This window comes from Sceloporus undulatus, chromosome 2 (assembly GCF_019175285.1).
Source record: "Sceloporus undulatus isolate JIND9_A2432 ecotype Alabama chromosome 2, SceUnd_v1.1, whole genome shotgun sequence".
NCBI classification, from domain to species: domain Eukaryota; kingdom Metazoa; phylum Chordata; class Lepidosauria; order Squamata; family Phrynosomatidae; genus Sceloporus; species Sceloporus undulatus.
Window position 1 is genome coordinate 273,691,568 of NC_056523.1, and position 23,508 is coordinate 273,715,075.

A 23,508-nucleotide genomic window follows, 5' to 3' on the forward strand; every position below is an offset into this window, starting at 1 on the left:
CCTAGCAGCTTTCAATACCTGCAAACTACCTGGTCCTAAATTGTCCAGATGGCCCTTGGAAGAGAGTATATAGCTAGGCTATGGAATCTACACCCTCCACAAGTTGTTTGAGTCCACTTCCTATCAGTTCTTGAAAACATGGCCAAAGGTGAGAATGGGAATGGCAGTTCATCAACCATTGACAGCACAAAGGTGTGAATAACTGCTGTAGCTTAGTCTCCCATTTTCCCTGTATAATGGTTTTCTAATTAATCTGTGTTTTCCACTGAAAAGGAGTTTTTGCACTCCATATAGGATGGAAACATTTCTGTTTGCACTAAGGCACTTTCAAAACAGAGACTTCAATTCTTCCACCCAGTAAGCCCAGGACCTACAACTCTAGATGAAACCTAATACTGTTATATGTTATAACACCCAATAAGCACCACAGGAAAGTCTGTAGATCCTTCCTCTATTATATCTTAAGACAGCATACCCATTAGGTTTAAGCTTCCTTTAGCTTTCACATCCCACCTACTTGTTGTAACATCTTGCCTGATGAAGTGATGTATCATAGAGATCTCAAAAGCTTACTACACACATAGTTGTACCTTTTTGTTGACCTCATAATGGTATTACCACAATATAGATTTCAAAATTTACTGTTATCTTAGCCTTGCTACTGTGAAAGACATCATATGATACAAAATGAAGGTATGTTCTTTCAGCCAAGGAAATAATGTTGCTCCAAATGCACATAGCTCATCAGTCTTTCTTAGTGAGTACTTTTTGTAATTTCAAGAAAGGAGGAGCAAATTGAAGAGAAACAAATTGGAATTTATATGGTTAGGGAGGTTGAAATGTCACAGAATCTTTTTTAGCTTTAGCGAGTGAGTCTGCCTATAAATGTTAAGACTCCACTGCATTGGAAAAGCTGACTTTGACAATAAGAGCAAGTTACTTTGGACATGGCGAGACTGATGGGGCAATAAGGTGACAGTGATACAACAAAAAAGACTGGGTTAGATAAAAGACCCTCATTTTCTCTGTGTGCCAGCTACTAATGTTGTTATCTTCTCACAGTATCACTTAAATCTAGGCCAAACTGTCAGTTGGAAAGAACACATTTAGCAATATTGCTTTTTTGGTGGGGTGGGGGGAGAAATGCCTCAAAGACAGATGGGTCCCAACAGTAGCCTTCAAGACATCAATCTTCTATTTATGTCTGGTGTTTCCTCAGGGGACAAATTCATAGCTGGCTCAATGAACATATTAGCCCTGTCAATGTATGAGAGCCCAACATCTCATTGGTCCAGTGGGCATATTACTTGATGGGGAGAGACTTTTTCTGCAGCAAAAACAAAGTGTCATTTATATTAATTTGGAAACATTTATTTGAGAAAGATTTAAAATCCAGTTATAGTCTTGGATGCATATTAATAACTTCTTTGGAATTCTGAACTTCTCCATAGAATGGCAGAGATTTTGGAAAGTTTGAAAAAGAAATTTGGTTTCACAATATACTAACCAATATATCTTGGCACTCACCAAATTATTTAATGTGTGTAGGTGGAAGAGACTGACATTCATGTACCGTATCAGTGACTATTTTCAAAAGAGATATTTTTGAAAATCATTTAAGAACTCTTCCTCCTTTCCATACCCTCCTCCAACTGTCCCAGATTTACAGAGACAGTGCTGATTAATCCTCTGTCCTCCCACTTTTCCAGTTGCTTTTCTCAATTCCTCCCTTTTCCTTCTTTGTTCTCAGCTTACTTAAGTTACTGCAAACAGAATTCAAGACACAAAAGTACTTCACACTCCATTAATTTAGCAAAGTGAAAGGAGAAAAGCGGGCACAGTCTTGCCTTTCCCAGTAGACTCAGAAAAAAAGCAAACTACTTTTATTATCCAGCTGTTTTCTTATGGCCAGTAGCCATTAAAATATTGTAGAAAGAACAGTATTTTAATTTCAGAGACGTGCAGCAATGAAAAGGTGATCTGTGTGTCATGTTTTAGATTTTAAATAGTTATTTTACTTTATTTCTTTTATTTCTAAACAATCATTAGCATGTTGTTTATTCAAATTTAGTTATTTCTTTTATGAATTTCAGTCTGGTTTTGGAGATGCAGCCAGGAATGTCATTATGGAGGAAAGAGGGCAATGCCTTCAAATAAGAATTCTGACACACACACCCCATCCATGCAATTTTCTTTCAGTCTCCACATTTCGAGCATCAAAGAGAGGGAAACACTGGACCTTACCGCACAGGAGCTCCACGGAACAGCCTGAGAATGAAACGGAAGGGGCCTGGAACAAGTGTGGAACTGTTCAGAACGGTTCTCTAAAATCGCCTCCTCTGGAACAGAATGGGAACGGAAGAGAGGGACACAGAATGAGTGAGAGATTTCCTTGTGTGCAATAAAATTCATCCCCCCACTTGTTCCTTTCCCTTCCTCGCCCCTTTTGGACTGTTCTCAGGCCGTGCCAGGAGCCCTGTGTGGTAATGTTCACTGAAAACTGTTCACACTGAAACTCTTCTATTTGCTGTATTCACATTCCCTTGGTAACCTTACCTGTCCCTGTTCTTTGGATGCCTGAATTATATTTCTAAATGCTCAATTGAAAGTTTAAGTGACTGCAATGCTAGAAATTTGGGAAATGAAGGAAAATTTCATTGAGACAGAACTCTTATTTGGGAGAGGCAACCTCTCCCCCCTCCATAGCTACACCCCTGAATGCACTCCTTCTCCACCCCAAAAATCTAAATGGAGAAAGCACTTTGTTGTTTACAAGTGATGGAGAAAATGTGGGCGCCCACCTCCCACCAAGGATTCTGTTGCCTCAGGGGAGCATGGACTTATTTGATTTTCTACTGAGAGAAAACAGCTTCTCTGCCCAGGACTCTTGGTGTAATAGAGTTCTTGGTAGGGAGCAAGATTTGTCAGGAGCAGCAAACATTTTGGTTTCTGCACCTTTTTTTTTTCAACATGGGGAAAAAAGGAAAGAAGTAACATTTTAAAGCGAAAGGAAAAACATTTGATTCAGAATTAAACTAATTATTTTATTCATATTTGTGGATTATTCTGATTCATATTCTGAATTGAGTAAGCATATACTGTAGATAGTTTTATACTCAGTAGTTTATTGAGTAAGAATATGGATAGTTGCCTCACCATATCCATGGATTCAACCGTTCATGGCTTGACAATATTGAAAAAATATATAAATTCCCAAAAGCTAACTTTTATTTTGCTATTTTATCTAAGGGACACCATTTTATTTTGCCATTGTATTTAATGGGCCTTGAGCACTCAAGGATTTTGGTGTCCACGGGGGATCCTGGAACCAAACCCCAAGAGCCCATTGAATTTTTTGATCTTCCAGATTAAATCAATGCACTTGTCTATGTAGTATCAGCATGGAATAATTACTCCTAGCAAGACTTGCTCTCAGCAACAGGAAAGAAACACATCAAATTATTCCATAATTAATATAATTAATAATTTCATATAATCATTAAATCATTAGAAAACTGCTTTGGAGAATGGTGTGGAGGGAGACATATTGGATGCATTGACAGAAATAATGTTTATAATAGCACATAATAGCACAAGAAAACAGAAGTTTTTACAATTTTGGGGGGTTAGAGACTCACCCCAGGATCTGAGATGTTGGTATATTTCCTCTAGATCAAAGCAAAGAAACTTTATATACTTAGCCTGATTTCTTTTTTATATATTATATGTTAATGTTTTTGGCTTTGCAGAATAGCCTTTAATTTACTGTCTATACCATATTCTTACAACACTTTCAGGTCCAGATATCTTGACTTTGTTGGTTGGCTCTGATATCAGTCGTTGTCCCAATACCCCTCGTCCAACTTGTCGGGGATATCTACATAAACGGACCCAGTCAAGTATCCTGAAGGGCTGGAGGAAGAGATGGTTTGTGCTAAAGCATGATGGTTGCCTTTACTACTATAAACACAAGAAGGTAAGGCATGTGCATAGTAATCTTGTCTTTAATTTGCTGGATTCCACACAATTTGCAGATTTCATGTAAAAGCATAGAGACACGATCAAAGTAGACATTTAGAATGTTCAAAAACTGGAACAGCAAACTCATTATTTCCTTTAGAGCAGTTTCAGATGTCTAAGGACTAATGGTCTTAGACCAGGGGTCAGCAACCTCCGGCCCGCGGGCCGGATGCAGCCCACAGGCGCTTTTCCGCCGGTCCCTGGTCCCTCCTGCTGCCAAAATCGCCGCCGATTTCGGCCGCTCCGGCTGCCATTTTGCCCTTCAAAATGGCGGCGCCCATTAGGAGGCCCGCTGCGGCCTCCAGAGCCCTGAAACAGGGCTCCAGGAGCCACACTGGGCCTCTGGGAGGCCCGCTGCAGCAGCCGGAGCCCTGAATCGGGGCTCCAGCAGCCACACCGGGCCTTCCAATGGGCGCCACCCACCTCTCTCCTGGCTCCGCCCACCTCCCTCCTGGCTCCGCCTTCCCTCCTCCCTCCTATAAATGGAGGGACGGGGGGGAGAGGAGGAAGGAGGAGGAGAGAGAGAGAGAGAGAGGGAAGGGTTGGAGGAGAGGAGAGAGAGGGAGGGAGGGAGGAGAGAGGAGAGAGAGAAGGGAGAGAGAGGGAGAGAAGAGAGAGAGAGAGAGAAAGGGGGGAGGGAGAGAAAAGAGAGGAGGGGAGGGGGAGCGACAGAGGAGAGAGAGAAAGGGTGGAGGGGAGGGAGGGAGAAAAGAGGGAGGGAGGGAGAGGGAGGAGAGAGAGGAGAAAGGGTGGGGGAGTGGGAGGAGGAGGAGAGAGGGAGGGAGGGGGAGGAGAGGAGGGAGAGAGAGAGAGAGAGGGTGAGAGTGAGAGGGAGGGAGGAAGGGAGAGAAAGAAAGTGGTTTGAGACAGTGGCATGCGTTTTTTGCTGTTTTGTGGCCTTGCCTAGTCGCTTCCATTCTTGCAAATATTGCTATTATTATTGTTGTTATCCTTTGGTATTCTCTTTGCAAAATCACCCCACATGGACTTGCTTGCTCTTTTCTGGGTTGAGACAGTGTGCATGCATTTTTCCTGTGTTATGGCATTGCCTAGTAGCTTCTTGCAAATATTATTATTATTATGTGGCTCCGCCCCAGAGGGTGGAAACTCCGCCCCTGACATGTGGCTCCGCCCTGGATAGTGGAAGCTCCGCCCTGGCATGCGGCTCCGCCCCAGAGGGTGGAAGCTCCAACCCCGTGTGTGGCTCCGCCCCCGGAGGGTGGAAGCTTCAGCCCCCCAGTTGTCTGAGGGACAGCAACCCGGCCCCCAGCTCAAAAAGGTTGCCTACCCCTGGTCTTAGACAGACATAAATGAAGTTTTAATAGGCACTTAGTAACCACTGCATTATTTATCCCACCATTTGGTGAAATCACATGTGGTGGTTTGTTGCAAAAGAGATAATGGAATCTGGAAGGTAGCATTGCATGCAGCAATATTCGCAAGGCTGGTAAACGCTTCAAGATATTATTGGGAGGGCTGCCCAACACTTAAATATTATCCATGCCAATTGAAGATAGTAAGAAGCTACTTCATCCTATATCCAGATTATAGTTACATATATGGCTTGTGTGCGGAGATTGCCTCGTAGCAATCTCCACACACCCTCATACTAGGTTTACATATCTGAGCCAGGATTCAAATATGGGTTTCCTAAATTCCTAATCCAACACTCAAACTACAACACCATGCTTAATCCAGTATTATATACCATAGAGAGCCAGAGTGACATAGTGGTTTGAATGTTGGACTGCAACTCTGGGAACCAGGGTTCGACTTCCTCTTCAGCCATGAAGCCTATTGAGTGACCTTGGGCAAATGATATGCTCTCAGCCTTAATGGCAAACCTCCTCTGAACAAAAGCTTGCAAGGAAAACCCCATGATTTCCACCTTAGGATCACCATGGTTAACTTTAGGGTCACTATAAGTCAGAAACAACTTAAAGGCAGACAACAACAACAAATTATTTACCATTCTGTGAAACTTAATAGTCTCAATTATTCAAAGATATAGCCATGTTATACTGTAGAATCAGTACGTAGAGAGATTTTGTAGCACCTTTGAGACTAACTGAAAGAAAGAAGGTGGCAGCAGGAGCTTTCATAATTATGTGATTCTTACCAAGCATTTCTAGGGGTGGGGGGTGGGGGAATGAACTTGGAAAAAATGCACACTTTTCATGCTAGATAACATCATTTTTTAATTATCACTTTGCCAGAACCATTTTTTCTAGGCTCCTATATATCTAGCTTTATATGTTGCCTAGCTTGCAGCTTTTTGTTCTACGTATCTTTCTTTCTTATTAATTGATCAGTGAAAACTTTAGCTACAGTTTTGATTTAAACATTGTTCTACTGCTCTTCGGTATTCTTTAACTCAAGTAACGGAACAATATAGGCCAGCACTCTTTTTCCAGATATCATGCATATCATCTTGCCAGAACCTGGAAAGAAACTTCTTTAAAATAATTCATTCCTATTACTTAATGTAAAGTTTGAAAAGTAATTTGTTGTTGCTGCTGCTTGTTGCAGTGATTCAAAGTGAGTTACTATTATTTTTCATTGCTTTTCTTTTAAAAAATGCTTAAATTTGATAACATGATAGCATAAAACTTGGGGAAAAAACAGTAGAACTGCCTCTAAAGCTTACTATATATACTCATGTATTTTTAGTAAAAAAAAAAATTCTGGGTCAACTTAACCACAGATCAATGTAAATACTGTTGACTCACAGAAAAAAGAACCATCCCCTGGTGATAGGCAATAGTGTAATGTGTCCTGGAAGCAATGACTGCCCCCCCCCCCACTCTCTCATCCATCTAGCCTTTAGGGTGAGAAGGATTTTGTGGGTTCTTTGCCATCATTTTTCTTTGTTTCATCATTTAGATCCTTTGTTACATGCCCCTAAGGTTTACACTTGACTTATCCATGGGTCCCCCAATTTTGTCCTTCTCTTGGGATATAGACTGGAAGATAAAGGAATAAGAATTGAATGGTCCTTTTTATTCATTTCAATTAATTAATTAATTGCATAATAGCCTTAGTTGTTCTCATATATCTGATTCCATAAGACACAGCTTCAAACAATTATATCTGGGAAAAGATTGCTTTGCCAGACATTATTATTATAGTGTTCTTGCTTTAAGAATACTTTTGAAATGGAAAAGTAATTTTACAACTCCCATTAAAGTAGACTGAAATTGTATATGCATTGCTTTTTGTTTTATTATTCACATATATATTTCTCCACCTCACAGTCACTGACAGATCTTACAACATTTTAAAATGAATTGGCTCATTTTTGGCAAATACACATCACATCTTTTATTTAATGCTCTGAAGAGCCAATGTTAATTTTATCTTTAGCCAGCAGGTGGAGGACTTTGATCAGGAATATATTTCAAATGGCTGGCAATTCATTGTGTGCTCCAAAATGAGATTTATATTAGAAAAGGGCTAGGGAGAGTTACTACATTTAGCCATGTACTGCCCTCGGATTTGGATGTATCATTATTTAATTTGATTGTATGATACGATATAAATCTTACTCTTTCACATATTAAAGCTGATTGTTCTCAGCTCTGTCATGTATCATTTATCTAAAGAGTATATGCAATATTAGGAACTAAGCTATTCAAATTAAACAAAATGTCATTCACCCAATTACTAATTATGTGTTGTTGTTGTTGTTGTGTGCCCTTAAAACTACAATGGCTTGATCCTCTCATAGGAGTTTCCTGGCAAGATTCATTAATGGAGATTTGCCATTGCCTTCCTCTCAGGATAAGCAAATATGACTTGTCGAAAATCACCCAGCAGGTTCCCATAGCTGAGCAGGGATTTGAACTCTGGTCTCTTGTAATCGTTGAAATCTCTACTCCATATAGATTGTTTACTACTACTTGCTTTAATGACTTGATTTCAGATGTGAGGGTGTCAATATAGATGAGATCCCTGACATAGGAGTGTTTTAGCCTCCCTGCTCCCCTTGGAAGCAAAGTGTGAGAACCCACACACACACACACACACACACACACACACACGCGCGCGCCCCAAATATGAATAGCAGCTATGGACTGGGACTGCAGAAAGAGAAAAAATTAACCCACCCACCCCTCTCATACCCACATCTACATTTCAAAGAGCCATACATACAATTTTGTGAATGACATTGTGTAGAAAAGGAGAGAGGAGTAAAAATAGTCACTCTGACTCAGATCTGTAAAAAAGTTTTGTAACCTGCTTACTGCCAGAAACAACATCCCAAAGGTAAATGATTTTTTAAAAGAAAGTTTACATGTCAGTCAGTGCCTCTAGGAAGCCCTGGGGCATAGACCTTGTCACATGGAGTAGGAAATGATAATTCTGGAAAACAAGAAAGACAGAGGAAAAACATGAACTTCATCAGCATACCACTGGGTCACTCCAACAACATAGGTCAATAGACTTCAGTCTAATAAACTATTAATAGATGGCTTAGCCTGATTATTGCCAGAGGGCTTTGGTTCTATTATTATGTATATTACATAGTCCTATCTTATTAACTCAATCCATTCCTCTGTAAATCAGATGACACACATATATATCCCCAATCTAGCAAGGATAAGCTGCAGAAATGCAAGCTTCCCTTCCACACACATGCATATCACTTGCCAAATTGTTCAGGTGGCTGCTGAAGGAGTTGTCAACAGACAACCAGAATTACTGGCTGCGGTTTATTCCAGTTGCTGCACCTCAAGGGGACATGGTCAACAAGCCATCAGAGCTGCAAGCTGAGAATAGTGCATTCCACACCAATCAAACTGTTTATGCTGCCATCTTTGACAGAACTGATCACTTTCCTAGAGAAATGAAACTGACAATTGAGTTTCTGATGTCCCCCAAACTAATTATTGGTCTCATCACACTTGAGAATGGCCACCATCTCTCCTTGAGTAGATAAGCAGATGTAGCAGTGTGCCCAGAGGCAAATGAAGTGCCCAGTTTGGGTTACAAGCAGTATACTGACACTTGTACACATTCTCTCTTACTACTGACTATGATTGCTACACTCCCTCACCCCCCAAAATGGACGGCCACAATATGTTCCACCCTGATAACAGTAAACAAGGCATTTGGGTGGACAGCTGATAAGTTCAGTGGGAAGATCCTAGAAAATGATGCCTTATTTGTGTATCTGGCTATAAGAACATAGGCAGAGATTTTTAGGCTGTCCCTCACTTTCCACAGGCCACTATATGGCCATGGTGAGCGCAAGCAGCATGGGTTTACAGGGGATTTTGGAGACTGTGTAAGAGAGGCAGATAATTTCTTCAACAACTAAAAAAAATGAGTTTTTCATGCATAAACTGGACATTTATACACACATCCATGTGTGCACACACATACACATATATATGCACAAGATAAAAGGAAAAGCATAAAATATTTTAAATCAACTGAATTTCTGACAGTATTTTTGAGCCCAATTTATACAAAATAAATTGTCTGCTCCCTGAGTCTAGACCTTTCATGTTGTTCTGTTCAATGACAGAACATTCAAGCCCTTCTTCTTCTTTCAAGCCTATGTATTCATTGCTAAGTCTAAGTGCTTTATATAAAAGGCTTAACTATAAATAGATTTAGGTCTGAGCTATTTCTCCTAGAGGTACAATGTGCATTTGCTTTTTATTCTGACAGAGAGCTTTATCCACCACAGGCAGAGAGTCACCCCATTCTTATAACCAGCCTACAATCTGATTGCATTTGCAGAGCATCTCTGATGCCCATTGTTACTTGATGTGTTTGCTAATTAAACACTAACCTTCTATCTGGGCTCTAATCCACAAAAGCTTATGCCACAATAAATCTATTAGTCTTCAAGGTGCCATGACTCATTTCTGGCTGCCCTTTGTGTTCCTCTGAAATGATTAATTTTCTTTACTAATAGAAATCACAAACTACATTTGCTGCAGTGGAGAGCAGCCATAAACCAAAAGTATATATGTACCATAACACAGACTGGAGCACCTCTCCTTCTCTTTGACCCATGGAGTACAATGCAAGATGACCCAAACACTTTTCAGTTAGGGGCTCACTAGCATTATGAGCCACAGATTTGAGGAAACATTTCAGCTATCATGAAGGAAATAGAAAGTACCCATGTTCTTCCCTGGTGGTGTGTTTTTAAAGGCAACAAATGCGAGGCTTTTCATTTGAAAAGACATTGGCTGGAATCCTGCATGTCCTTCCGTGCAAGATAAATTTGTATGCACAACTAAGTAGCAGTGATGCTAAGAAACCTGATTGCTGAATTGTGAAGATGCATATCTGATGTACCTTGGGTGTGCCTGATACAACAGAACCCACTCATTGGTGTCCCATTGAGCAGCAGTCCCTTTGCTGTATGGAAGAAGTGGAGGACGAGGAGGAGGCAGCAGCAGTAGAGTAGGATAGGCCTCTCTTTAAAGGCATCTTCTCCTTGAAATGCCTCCTCATTCAATTACAGCTGAAAGAAAAGGAACTATAAAAAAAAGGAAGAAACCTTCATTCCCATCATTGTTTTTGTGGCCACAACACAGTCTAGGCTCCACTCTTTATGGTCAAAAATGAAGGCTGTGTTGCTCGTCTTGGAAGTCTCCAGGAGTGTTCATTCACCTTTTCAAAAGATTGCAGGGATCCCCTGCACTACCCAGCTTTCTTTTTAAACTACTTTTAAAACCTGAAAGTGGACTTCCAGTCACTTCATTTCTTTTCTCCATTTGGGACATTTTTGGAAGTCCATGTGGACATCTGAGGGTCCCAGGGACAGAAAATTTGGCCCCTGGGTTGCTTGACCCTGAACTAGACAATATTCTTTGGGCATATTGGCAAGATACACTCCTTTAAATGGTGAAAATTATTATAACTTGTAATTTTCCGCATCAACATGTCTAGCATGTCAGGGATGATGGGAGTTGTAGCTCTTCACCTCTGGTTTGAACTCACCACCTGGTTGTGCACCGCGCTGACCAGTTTTGGCCAGTGGTTATAGCTTAGCAGAGTTACAGAGAATAGGCTGAAGATCCTGACAAACTCTCCAAGCCTTCTCACTCTTGCTTCCACAGAAGTCTTCACCCTTCTTCAGGATCCAGCTGGTTCTTGTAGCTTCACCCAAGACACCAGACAACTCAGTAGTCTTAAATAAAAGATCTACTTTATTCTACTATATACAGCTCCAAAACTATCCAACACAACAATACACTACTCCTCACTCTCCACTCTACTACCCACTACTACAACCCACAAAATACATTGGGATGCATAGTCATTATTATAGTCAATGCATGGTACCACCCACTGTTGTCTGTTTCCACCCAGTAGGCGTGTACATCATTCTCATTGGTTCTCTTGGTTCATCCTACAATTAATGATTTCATCATCTCAGCCTTGACCACTTAACAATTGTCAGGTGTGTCCTATTATCCACTTTACATTTCTTGTCCTTGGCATTCAGGACTTGTTAATTGTATTACCATTTACACCTGTGTGGTTCTCAATTGGCTTCTGCTGAGTCATCCTGACTCTCACATACAGTGGTACCTCGGGTTACGAAATTAATTCGTTCCGCGGCTAATTTCGTAACCCGAAAAACCTTCGTAACCTGAATTGCCATAGGCGCTAATGGAAAAAAATAGCTCTCTGCTGCCCTCCGGTGGCGAAATAGCGCCGAGGTTTTTTCGTAACCCGAAAAAACCTTCGTAAGCCGAAACAATAAATCCCTATGGGATTTTTTCGTATCCCGAAAAATTCGTAAGCTGGGTAATTCGTATCCCGGGGTACCACTGTACATGTTTTATTTCATATACTGTATATCCCATGTTGCTTTTTCCTTAACATAGCATTGACCATGCTTTGCTTTGTGATTGCCCACTAGACAATAAACAACAACAACAACAACAACAACAAACCTAGAAAAACCCATTATACTGTATTGATGAAAGCATGGATTTCCTATTTTCAGAATCATTCTTTTGGAAACAGCTTTCATTTGCTGAAATGACAATTGTCTTAATAGATCTAACCATAAAAACCTATTATTATATTTGTTTGTTTGTTCATTTGTTTACTGAGCAAAAACTAGAGCTAAAACTGGAATAAACATTTTATTCTGCCTATTTCGTAACATTTTTGAGAAACTCCCATGCATGGAAATGCATGCAAATTACTAACAGAAGGTTGTTTCCTTAGCCAAACCCTAGAATTTATACTTAGAAGGTATATATCAAAGTGACTGATGGGAGAAACCGTCATCTGAAAGGTTATAATTGTACGCTCTTCATGTAACAATTTATTTCTAAAAAAGAAATGCAATGTGTAGGGTCAAGGTTTAGAAGTGTTTGGCTGGGGTTCTGTAAGTGGGCTCCTCCATGGCATCCCACTACAGCCCCCCTGCGAATGCTACACAGAAGGCTGGAGAGGACTCTGACTCTGTAGGGTTAATTTCCCATTACAATCTATTTTTGTGAAACATCACTGCCAGTCTTATTATTTCAGATGAAAACATAGCGACCAAGCCTCCCTTTTTGCAGCAGACTGTCAATCATAAAACCAAACCAACTTTGTGAAGCTAGCCTAGATGGAAGGCATGATAATGTCTCATCTCTGAATCATTACACCATTTTATTATCAGCTCTTTCTTCCACCATCTGTTGTAAACTCTGCAAATACTATAGTGGTGGCAATGGCAGAGGTGGAGGAATTTGGCCAGAGCATCAGAAGAAATGTGGGTCATTCTCAGCCTCCTCCGTCCCAGCTGTGCTAAAAGAAAAGGCTATACACAAAACTATTAAGAGTCCAGAAAAGGGCAGGAGAAATAGAAGTGTAAGACTTCTACTGTCTATCTAAGTATATATAAATATAGTCTGATTCCTTTTTCTTGACAATTTAATCTGGAATAATAGACTCCATCTCAATTTATATTCCTTAATCTCCAGTGCTGTTCTCATACCCTCTCCACAAACATATGTTGACACCATATTAGTAAATAGAGCAGAAGGAGTTTTGTTAAATGGGATAGTATCAAAAACGTTACTTGAATTAAATCAGCTCCTTTTGCTGGAATCCTGTACATGTTGATTTAGAACTATTATGGCTAGTCCCTAGGAAATGGGAGTGGATTTGCAACCTTTGTTTATGCAATTATAATTAAATTTGTAGATATTTTGTAAAAGGTGTTTGTGTTCCCAATCCCTGCCCCTATGAATTTTCTCCAAAGCTTTTCTCAAAGCTTTTTATTTGTTGCAGGATGAAGGAAAATGCAGACCTTTAGAAGTGACAAAGCTAGAAGGGGCTGAAATTGGTATGGATAGCAGCCTTGGCAAACCTTTTGTATTTAAATGTGTTCCTCAGACTGGAAACAGGATTTTCTATTTCTGTGCCACATCAAACCAAGAGATGAAGAGGTAAATAATCTACTCAGATTCATTTTTTCCTTTCCTTTTTTTTTTTTTTTAACGTTTGTGTAATGTATCTTGTATATTAAGGTCAGTTGCATAACTATGAGTCTGATACTAGCTACATCTAGTATTGATGATGGATTTGATATTGATGTTCCTTTTCCACAAGGATCTGCTCATATAAGCATTTTTCTTCATTTGTTCCACCTTGGAGTGGGTTTCTTTGTTTTTTAATATAAAAAGACCCATGATCAAAATCCTCTCTAGTGCAGCATCCTCTTTCTCACAGCAACAACCAAATGCCTCTGGGAAGGCCAGAAGTAGGATACAGCTTGCCATCACTTACACTTCTTTACTATCAACTGGTAACCAGCAGCATGCTTGATTCCAGGACTATAGTGATGAATTACCAATATATTCTGTATATATGCAGTTCTTTCTCTTTGTATTTTAATTGGAAGTGTGTGTGTGTCATTTTAAAAAAAAAAACAGGCTTCATTTAAAAAAAAAATCACACACAACAACAATAAAAAACCATTCAATGAATGCACTTGGACTCAACTGTGCCCCTCCAGGCACTAATAATTTATCTGCCTGTGTATGGGTATGTGTGCCTGTCCTTAGAAAGCAGAAGAATTACTTCATGCTAATATTTTAAATGTTGTGGCGATGTTAGTATCTGTTTTGTGAGGTATTCACTTCACCTTGAACCTGGCCCTGGAATTTGGGAGGCTTCAGCCCCTCAAGACTAGACTAATGTGGGCTGAGTCCCTGAAAATGGTCTGATCAATTGGGGCACCAAAGCTGCATCTGCACTGCAGAAATAGTGTAGTTTCACACCACTTCAAGTGCCATGAATCAATGCTATGGAATTATGTGATTTGTAGTTTTATGAGATATTTAACCTTCTCTGTCAGAGACCTCTGGTGCCACTGAAAACTACAAATTCCAGGATTCCATAGGATGTAGCTAGGACAGTTAAAGTGGTATCAAACTGCATTAATTCTGTGTTACAGCACTATTATTCAACTTTAACTACTATGGCTGTCTCCTGTTGAATCCGGGGATTTGCAGTTTAGGAAGGGGCATTTAGAACCCTCAACCAGAGAGCTGTTAGGCCTCACTAAACTACACAGCCCAGAATTTCACAAGAGGCAGCCATAGCAGTTAAAGTGACATAATAGCAATCTGACTTAGTGTGATACTGAGCCTGTCTAAGGGTAAGATCAGCTCTGCTGCCAAATATTGTTATACAGGTCATTAGTACTTGTCATATCTGTTCTAAAATATATGAGAACCAATATACTATTCTTTTTTCCTGCCAACAACCTTACTGTGTCTATTTTTTCTTCCATAGGTGGCTAGAGGCTATGGAAAAAGCTGTGCATCCTGTTCATCAGGTAAGACTTGTTTTCAGAAGTAGGCCAGCCTGGAGTGGTGAGAGTGGTGATGGTAGCACATTTTCTTGAGTGTTTTTCCTTCCTTTATCACTTAATTTGTTGGAGTCTTTATGTCCCCTTCTACAAAATAATCTGACCATTTTTCATTTAAATTCAGGAGTTACTAGGTAGATGAGATGGGCATTGTTACTGTTTTAATTTAACAGGTTATACAATGGATCTTACATGTTATGAGACTTTATGTATTTATCTCCCCCAAATCTACCATATATACTCGGCTAAAAGTCAACCTCTTGTATAAGTTGAAGGCAAGTTTGGCGGCCAAAATTATGGATTTGGCCATGACCCATGGATAAGTTGACAAAACTTGGAGGCTCCTTCAGTGTGTGTGTGTGTGCACGTGGCAAGAGGGACTCTAACTGAGGCTCTTTGCTTCAGTATTTCAACTTTTGTTTCAGCCTTCACTCCCCAGACAATGGTGGCCAGTGCGCAGGAGAAGGACTCTGTTTGCTTGTATAACCACAGTTAATCACCCAGGACTCTCTCCTCACCACCTGGGGGAAGCTGAAAGAGCTGCTATCACATTACCATACTGACCTGTAAATAAATCAACCTGGGATTTTGGGGCCAATTTTTGGACATAAATTTTTAGACTTATGGACAAGTATATATGGTACCTGATAATGAAATGAGTCTTATGTTGGTCCTCCACCCTATGTGTGTACACACAGTAAACTAAGAGCATGTGGTGACTACATTAAATTTGTCTATAGTTTGCAGCCCATGGCAGCATAGTTTTTGGAAAGGAGCCAAAAACAATGTTCTGATCACCATTTCAATCACACAGTTATCACTTGCTATTCACTGTGAGCCACAGTATGGTGTTATGCACATTATTTATTTTCTTTTTTAATCATATTCACTCTGAAAGCCATATTTTAGCTGAATACCAAGAGCCTAAGAACAGCCAACCCCAGATAATATCTATGTTAGTCTACTACAACAAAACAACTATTCACATGTGCCATATTAAAAATTATTGAATGTTAGGCATTGAAAGTTTATTAGAAATATTGGGGGAAATGACTGAAAAACAGGTTTCTTGAGGAGAATAATAGGATTGTTTTGAGGAGAATCCTAGATAGGAGAGAAGCTGCTTAGTCTGGAATTTATTTTAGGCAAAAAAGTGCACTTTCTGTGAAGGTTTCCTGAACAAAAACAACAGGAAACTTGTTCTGTATGCTGAATTGTTGTTTTATTTGCAAGAAATTTGTTTTCTGTGTAGAAGATGCAGAACTGCAAATAATCTTCAAAAGCTGTGCAATTTTCTGACTTTCTTAAAGCAAAGATAAAAGGGGTGACATTTATGAAGACCTATATGCCTATCTCTTGGATGTATTTTCCCATTAGCTTTCGTACACAAGAGTCTATGTTTCCAGACTTATGAAGTGGTATTCCTGACTCTACATGGGCCATACTGCCACAATTTTTCTGGAACCTGAAATTATGTTCTAGCAGTTTCTGAATAGTTTGGGGAAACATGTTTCATTGTTTCAGAGTAGAAGGTTTGAAACTGTGTTTAACAGCAAAACTGTATCCTGAAAATTATTTTTCAACCAAATGGCACATTTTTCATCCAACATGGGGATCAGGATTCAGTGGGCTAAGAGCTGCCCAGGGCCCGTGCAAGGCCTACATGCAAACTATGGGTCACATAGCTTTCACCTTGCTTCACCTATTAATCATAGAGATCAAGCTGTGCAAGTGGTGACAGCACAGTTTCTCCAGTCTGACAATGCTATCTGAACACCTCTCATGGAGGCCAAGCAGAATTTTGACACTAGGGCAAGCTAAGGAAAGGAAAGCTCTGAATCTTACCTTTTTGGAAATGCGTGTGTGTGTGTGTGTGTGTGTGTGTGTGTGTGTACACACATTTTTAAACTTTGTATTTCTCAAAATCTAATTAGTTTTGACTTGCACAGACAGGCTTGGTCCACCCTTCTCCAAGCCTGCTTCAACATATGCTGGTATCTCCTTTCATTCCATGTACAAAAGCCAACTAGTGTAAGAGAGTTGAATACTGTTGATGGAAAAGGGTTCACCACCACACCTAAGGACAACAAGTTTATGGGGTAGAGGGTACACTGCTTAGCATTCAGTGCTACTCCCTGGAATCTGCTGCCCACAGTCTGTCTAATGGTCAGGGCTGGCCTTCCTCTTTTCTTATATTAAATTTGACTAGAAAAATTGAACGAAACCACCTTTACCCACTGTAGGGTTGTTGGGTATTGAATATTAGTCTAGTTGTTTTATTTCTGCTAATCCTGTGTAAATAAAAAAAATACATACATTATTTTCATTCAGAGGGTTTATATTATTTATATAAATTCACTGTTTCCCCGAAATAAAGAAAAAGATGTATACTTTCCTCTTAATTTACATTTTGCATGGCCTTTTCTTCTCAACTAGTTCTACTAGATTTTAATAGTTACTAGTAACAAAAAAGTTCATAACACTGACTAAATGCTACTAAAATGTAAATACATTTGCCAAATTATATAGCAGATTCTACATAAAACCAAAAACTTCAAGTGGACAAATATAAAGTCTATGGAAGATTTGAAAATAAGTTAAGTAACATTAAGAGCAGTACAGAGAAAGGTTTATTTGTCAGGAAATATGATTATATGCTATTTCAGCCTCTTAGCAATTTCTGCTTCCTGAAAAACAAATTCTTGTGATGGATGATTACTATTTCTTGTCACATTATCTATAAAACACTGCTTTTTCATTTCCTTTTATGTGAACAGATAGAAATATAATTACATAACTGATTTCACCAGTAATTTTGCTTTCCATTTTCTCCTTTAAAAATTGAATAGAGCAATTAGTGCACAATTTGCAATCCTTATTTGTTTTGTGAGCTATCAAAAAATTTTTAGAATAATAAGCAAGTTCTTCCCTGAAGCATGGACAATGACCACATGCATAGATGTGGCCTTATTCGTTTGTTGTGATGTGCAAGGCTGCCTCTACTAACACACCATAGTTTGTTAATGAATCCAGAGTTTATTGTTGGCTCATGATCTCTGGCTTGTCCTTGGGGTTTCCCCACTATTGCCCATCCTGAAACAGACATGGATAAATGGGAATAGGAGGGAGACAAAGCAAAAATTGTGAAAACAAACCATGGTTTGTTTGGTCGTCTGCAGTATAAGTTAAGCACCCATTGTGCTTCACGCAAACAATTGCTTATTGTGATCTTTATATGTGGCCACTATATCATCCTAATGTGTGTGTTCCATAAATGTGCTGTGTGTCTTATCAACTCTTTCTTACATATTATTGCAGTACTTAGTTCATAGCGGGGGGGGGTGTTGTAAATTCAGCTAACAGTATTTCCTGAAGCATTGCCTCTTCACAGGCTCATCAGAAATCCTAGAAATATAATTTAAAAGAAAACAGATTATCTAGGGCACATTCAATATTGTAAGGCTTCTCTCCAGGGACTTTAGATGAGCAAAGACATATGTTCCTATATTGCCTACAAATTTTGTAGATAAACAAGCACATTAGCTTGACACTGTAGGCCAGAATTCCTTTAGATGTGAAAGAATGGATTGAAACAACATGGTTTATATCTTAGTCATCAGAGCAATCTATCCTTTCTATGTATTCCCCGTGAGATGGCAACTTGTTTTAACTCTCAAGAGTTTTGTTACTGTTTTTAGACCTGCTCTACATTGTCAGCCATGGAGGTACTCTCACATCTTCCATTTCATGGAGAAATATTTGGGTCGTCAAGGATGTCAGATGAGACACAAGCTCTTCATCTGATGTGTTTGTCCGATTTTGTATAGGTGTTGCAAGGAGCTCTGTTCTTTCTAAGAATTCATTAGGACTATTTGTGACCCTCTTGTGCCCCAATTTGAACAATGTTTCAGCACATGGGTACTGCCAGCCACTTATTTTCTATCTGGATTTAGTATTCATCATCATCATCATCATCATCATCATCATCATCATCATCAATCCAGATTGAAATAAGTAGCTGGCAATGCCCATATGCCTAAACATTGTCTGATGAAAGCACAAAAGGGACTACTGCTAGTAGTAGTCTGCCTGACTGTTTGCAATGAAGGGGCCATCCAAGTTTTTCACCATAGAAAGAATCATGACAAGAATCTTTCCTCTGATATGCTGAGTCATGTTTTGCACTTGTACCAAATTATCCATGACTGGAAAATCCAATAACACTTAATGAGGGAACAACGTAGAGTCTTGTAGCACTTTAAGGAAGAAGCATAACTATTGTGGATTAAATCAGGGTGGAAAACCTCAGGCTCTGAGGCCAAATACAGTCCCTCTGGGGTCCCAGGCCAGCCTTCTGTGGTTCCCTAGAAGACCTCTTCCTATTTTGTGGTCTCTCAGCTTTTGTCTCTTTTTTTCCCCTGTTCCAAAAGTTCAAAATACCTTCTAAGACTTTGTTACGAACACAAACAGCTGTTAAAACATGCTGGTCCTTTGGGCCTCATTTTCTTGCCTTTACCCCTGCCCACCATTGGAATGCAGCCCTCAGTGACTTCTCTGAAAATGAACTCAGTCCTCCACCTGAAAAAAGGTTCCCTTCATTTGGATTAAACTTTCATAGACTAGAGCAGAGATAGGCAATCTGTGGCCCCAGGACTGATTTCTTGCAGCCCATGGCCTAATTTCAAAAACGTTTTGCAAGTGGTCATATCAGGCTGCTGCAAGAGTGATCTTCTATTTTTAAGTTTGCAGGTGGACTTCAATCTCTTGATGGGAGAAAGGTGGGGTATAAATTTAATGAGGGAGGGAGGGAATAAAGTTGTCCTTTCCTAGGCACCATGAGACTGGCTTTATTTTATTTTATTTTATTTTATTTTATTTGGTGTAGGGGGGAGAAGGCTGAAGACTAGCAGATAGGTCATTATGAATTTTGCATACTTGCATGTATGTTTTTACAAACCAGTAAAACACAGAATGCAGTGTATAATAACAACACCAGCTGAAGAGTTAGTGGTGTGACTACCATGAGGGCAATGATGAAATAATAAATGAAATTTTATAACATTGTTTAAAGCATTGCATTGACATATAATGGAGAAAAAAGGAGAAAAAAACATGACCACATTAAGCAAATAATAAGATAGTTAAAATCTAGGACACTTCTGATTTGTTCATCATGGAGCTCAACTATAGAGGTGTCTTGATGATCCTGATCTTTGGCGGATTTTTGTGGTGCCACTGATTTAATCCTTTTGCATCTAGCTACAGGGACATAGCCAGATGCTTCTGCACTCCCCCTCCCACAACTCTCCTATAAATGTGAATAGGTCAGAAGGTGGGGCTTTGGTCACTGCAGAGAGAGGAGGAAAATATCAACCTCCACAGCACAAGCATAAGGTTAATTTATACCTGTGTATGCCACTAACAGAATAATGGCCATGATATGTTTAAGAACATCTGTGTGGCTTATTATTTTTAACAGTGGAGAAAAAAAATTATCTTTTTTCTAACCCAAACATACAGAACCACGTGTGGGTAGATGTGACCATGCACAATACCAGCCTTCCACCACTTGCTATCAAAAACCCCGAGTGCCTGGGGCTTCTTCACCAGCTGGACAAAAACAAGGACATGTGGGTTCAACACTACTGCATCTTGAAAGATGGCTGTTTATATTTTTATGCCAGCATACGCTCTACACATGCCCTTGGTAAGTGGTAGGCCTTTTTGTTTTTTCCTTTGGTTAAAAGTCATTTTTCCCCACTTAACATAAAAGATCCAGTAATGTAAAGTGGGAAACATTGGTAAGTGCCAGAATTAATGGGTCAAAATAAGAGGCTTTTTATATAATGAACAACCTCAACCTCTGACTTCCCTCAGTTTAGTCAGTCAATTAAGTTGTGGGTGGGCCAGTTGTGACTTGGGGCTCCTTCACACTAGACATTTATAACACTACAATTCTTCTTTTATTGCCATGACAACATTTTGTAGAATCCTAGGCTCTATAGCTTGGGGGAGAGTGTTTATGAACCAGACATAAATTACACTAAGCCAAAGGACTAATCCTTCAGAATCTTTCCCAGCACTTCCATCTTGAGTCAAACAGCAGATATTGAACATAGAGCCATCTTTATGCATAGTAAGTCCTCTGCCACTGAACGATGACTGACCTTCCTTTCTTCCTTTAGGTGGGATTTACTTGCAGGGATACACTGTGAGTGAGCAGGCCCTTGGCTCCAGAAGGTCTGTGATTGAAGTGAAACCACCTTCTGAGGAGTTTAAAACATTCTATTTGTGTGCAGAAAGTTTAAATGAAAACAAACGGTAAGTTGTTCATATCTTTTTACAGTGTTCCTTTTTTGAAATGCCTCATCTGTTTCTACCCATCTGTATTCACACCTTTCACCAGCTGTAGATCAGATCAAACCAAAGCAGAAAGTGCTGTGAGCTTGGAGTCATTGTTTTGGTGACTGCCTTCTAGTAAAAATAAAATATGCTCTGAAAGTTAAGGGCTCAATTAGAAACATCTTAATGCCTATAGTGCAAGATAAATTTGAGTCTGAAACCAAAAGAATCAAATTTGCTGATACATTCTAATTTAGCCCTTTTACACTAGAGTCTTCTTTTGAAGCTTTTTGTTTGAAAGTGGTGGCTTTCAGGTCACATAGAAGAGCAGGTGGGTACAAATGTGAATTCTGCCTTTATAAAATCCTGGAATCCTAAGAAAGCTTTTAGGAAACTAAAAAATCTATAGAAACATAAATAAAAATGCAAGAGAATTTACAAATCACAAGGTCAACACAATGGACTGGATTCAAGCTTAGCTGTGAATTCAGTAGGCCTTAGGTTAGTAATGACTAAATGTACATTCCTTTAAGAGCTTGGATATACAACATAACAAGTAATGTAGATACCTGTAATGCATTAGAGGATGGGATAACAAGGACAGAACATAGTCTCATTTCAAAACTAGTGGGATGAGGCAAAATAAAGTGATTTGACTGGAGCAATGGGTAATACTTCCTAGCTTCTTTTAAAGCAACTGTGACACAGCATTTTTAGACCCATTTTGTCAGGAATTTTCCGAGTTTTATGCCATTATAAATTCTATCTTTTTCAAAAGGTAACAAAAAGAAATTTTTAAAAAACAAGCAAGTTTACAATGAGCAATGGCAGTAAATTACTTTGTAAATGCTATAATGGGGATAAATTCCTTTTTTAAAAAGTTTCAGTTTGTGGTACTACTGATTTAACCATCATATGATGAAGTCTATAGGATTCAACACACTATTTTGAGATAGAACAACTGTGCAAATGGTTTTTTGGCAAGGTGAATATTCATTTGCACATTTGGATGTATCACAGACTTACAAAAAAAAAAAAGACTTTGTGTTGGAGGGGGACTTGGCTTGGCTTGCCTCAGCTTTCATACATTTTCCAGGCCTTGGTGACTTGCAGCCAAGCCTGGTATCTGTCAAGTATAAAAACATTCAAATCACCAGACATCTTTCATTGGCTTTTGAGATGTCTCTCTCTTTCTGTGTTCACATGTTAAAATCCCACTTTCTAACACAGAGGGGAAAGGAAGCTATACAGTAGCATGCTGGCTCTATCCCTGTTCTCATCACTCTTATGTTGAGGACAGATGCCTGAAGGAAAGATCCTCTTCTACTTATGGACTTCTCACAAGTAGGAGAGCCTCTCTACTTCAAACATAATATAACAAGACAAACAAAACAGAGATGAAGATGAAGGAGGTGGAGCTAGTGTGTCACTCATGTACATGCCCTCTCACTGCATGCTGTTGAATATTGAAATTTACATATCTGAGTAAGACTTATGTTGACTATTATCCTATGTTCTGAATGCATCCTCTAGAACAGGGATAGGAAACATATGGTTCTAGAAATATGACATGGCTGCAGCACCCATTATTCCTCATTATAGGCACTGCTGAGTTTATAGGATTTACAGTCCAAGTAACACATTCTTCATCCTGACCCACAAAATGCTTTCAGAATCATGCTTAAAAAAGAAAAAAAGAATCCTGATTCAAAGTGTATCAAAGTGTAAGGATTTGTAGAATGCAATATAGCAGCTTACACACACACACACTGATGAGTTCTGTTGAAAACCAGGGCTACATGTACATTCCTACTAAAGATATTTTAAAACTTTGCAAAGATAATGATAAATAATAAACTGTTTGTTTATATACCACTTTTCCTTGAGATCAAAGCGGTTCACATCAGGTAAAACTATGACAAACGTCAAAGATGACTGTCACACTGACTGGAATCACACTCAGTGTGACATGACTATTCATATGTTGTACTGAAAACACATTCTCTAAGCTCTGTTTATCTTACAGTTACACAAACATTGTTAATATAGTGTCTTGCCTTTTCTTCTCTTCCAGATGGATTAATGCACTGAGAGCCTCTGCCAGTAAGTGGTTGCCATTAAACAAGGCCATTCAAGACTTCATGAACCGGCCACTGGAGGAGACCAGGATGTGAAGGGTGGCCTAGTCTCCTGTGTTAAATTTCAAAGCAGGAGCACTGGTACAGACAATGCCTTTATGGAAATATAATTTAGCAACATTTGACAATGGCATATCTCCTACGGGTTACAGGCCACACAAT

At 39.3% G+C, this 23,508-nt stretch overlaps 1 protein-coding gene across 1 annotated transcript in view; it reads left to right on the top strand.

Moving 5' to 3' along the window:
- LOC121922304 overlaps positions 1-23,420 on the top strand; it is a 65,686-nt gene extending 42,266 nt beyond the window's left edge. Inside the window, exons 7-12 of the mRNA XM_042451547.1 lie at positions 3,798-3,976; positions 13,282-13,439; positions 14,791-14,833; positions 20,387-20,573; positions 21,052-21,187; positions 23,283-23,420. Of these exons, the coding sequence (XP_042307481.1) occupies positions 3,798-3,976; positions 13,282-13,439; positions 14,791-14,833; positions 20,387-20,573; positions 21,052-21,187; positions 23,283-23,382 (803 nt within the window). The 3' untranslated portion in view covers positions 23,383-23,420. The remainder of the gene's footprint in view (positions 1-3,797; positions 3,977-13,281; positions 13,440-14,790; positions 14,834-20,386; positions 20,574-21,051; positions 21,188-23,282) is intronic.
- The last annotated feature ends 88 nt before the right edge of the window (positions 23,421-23,508 follow it).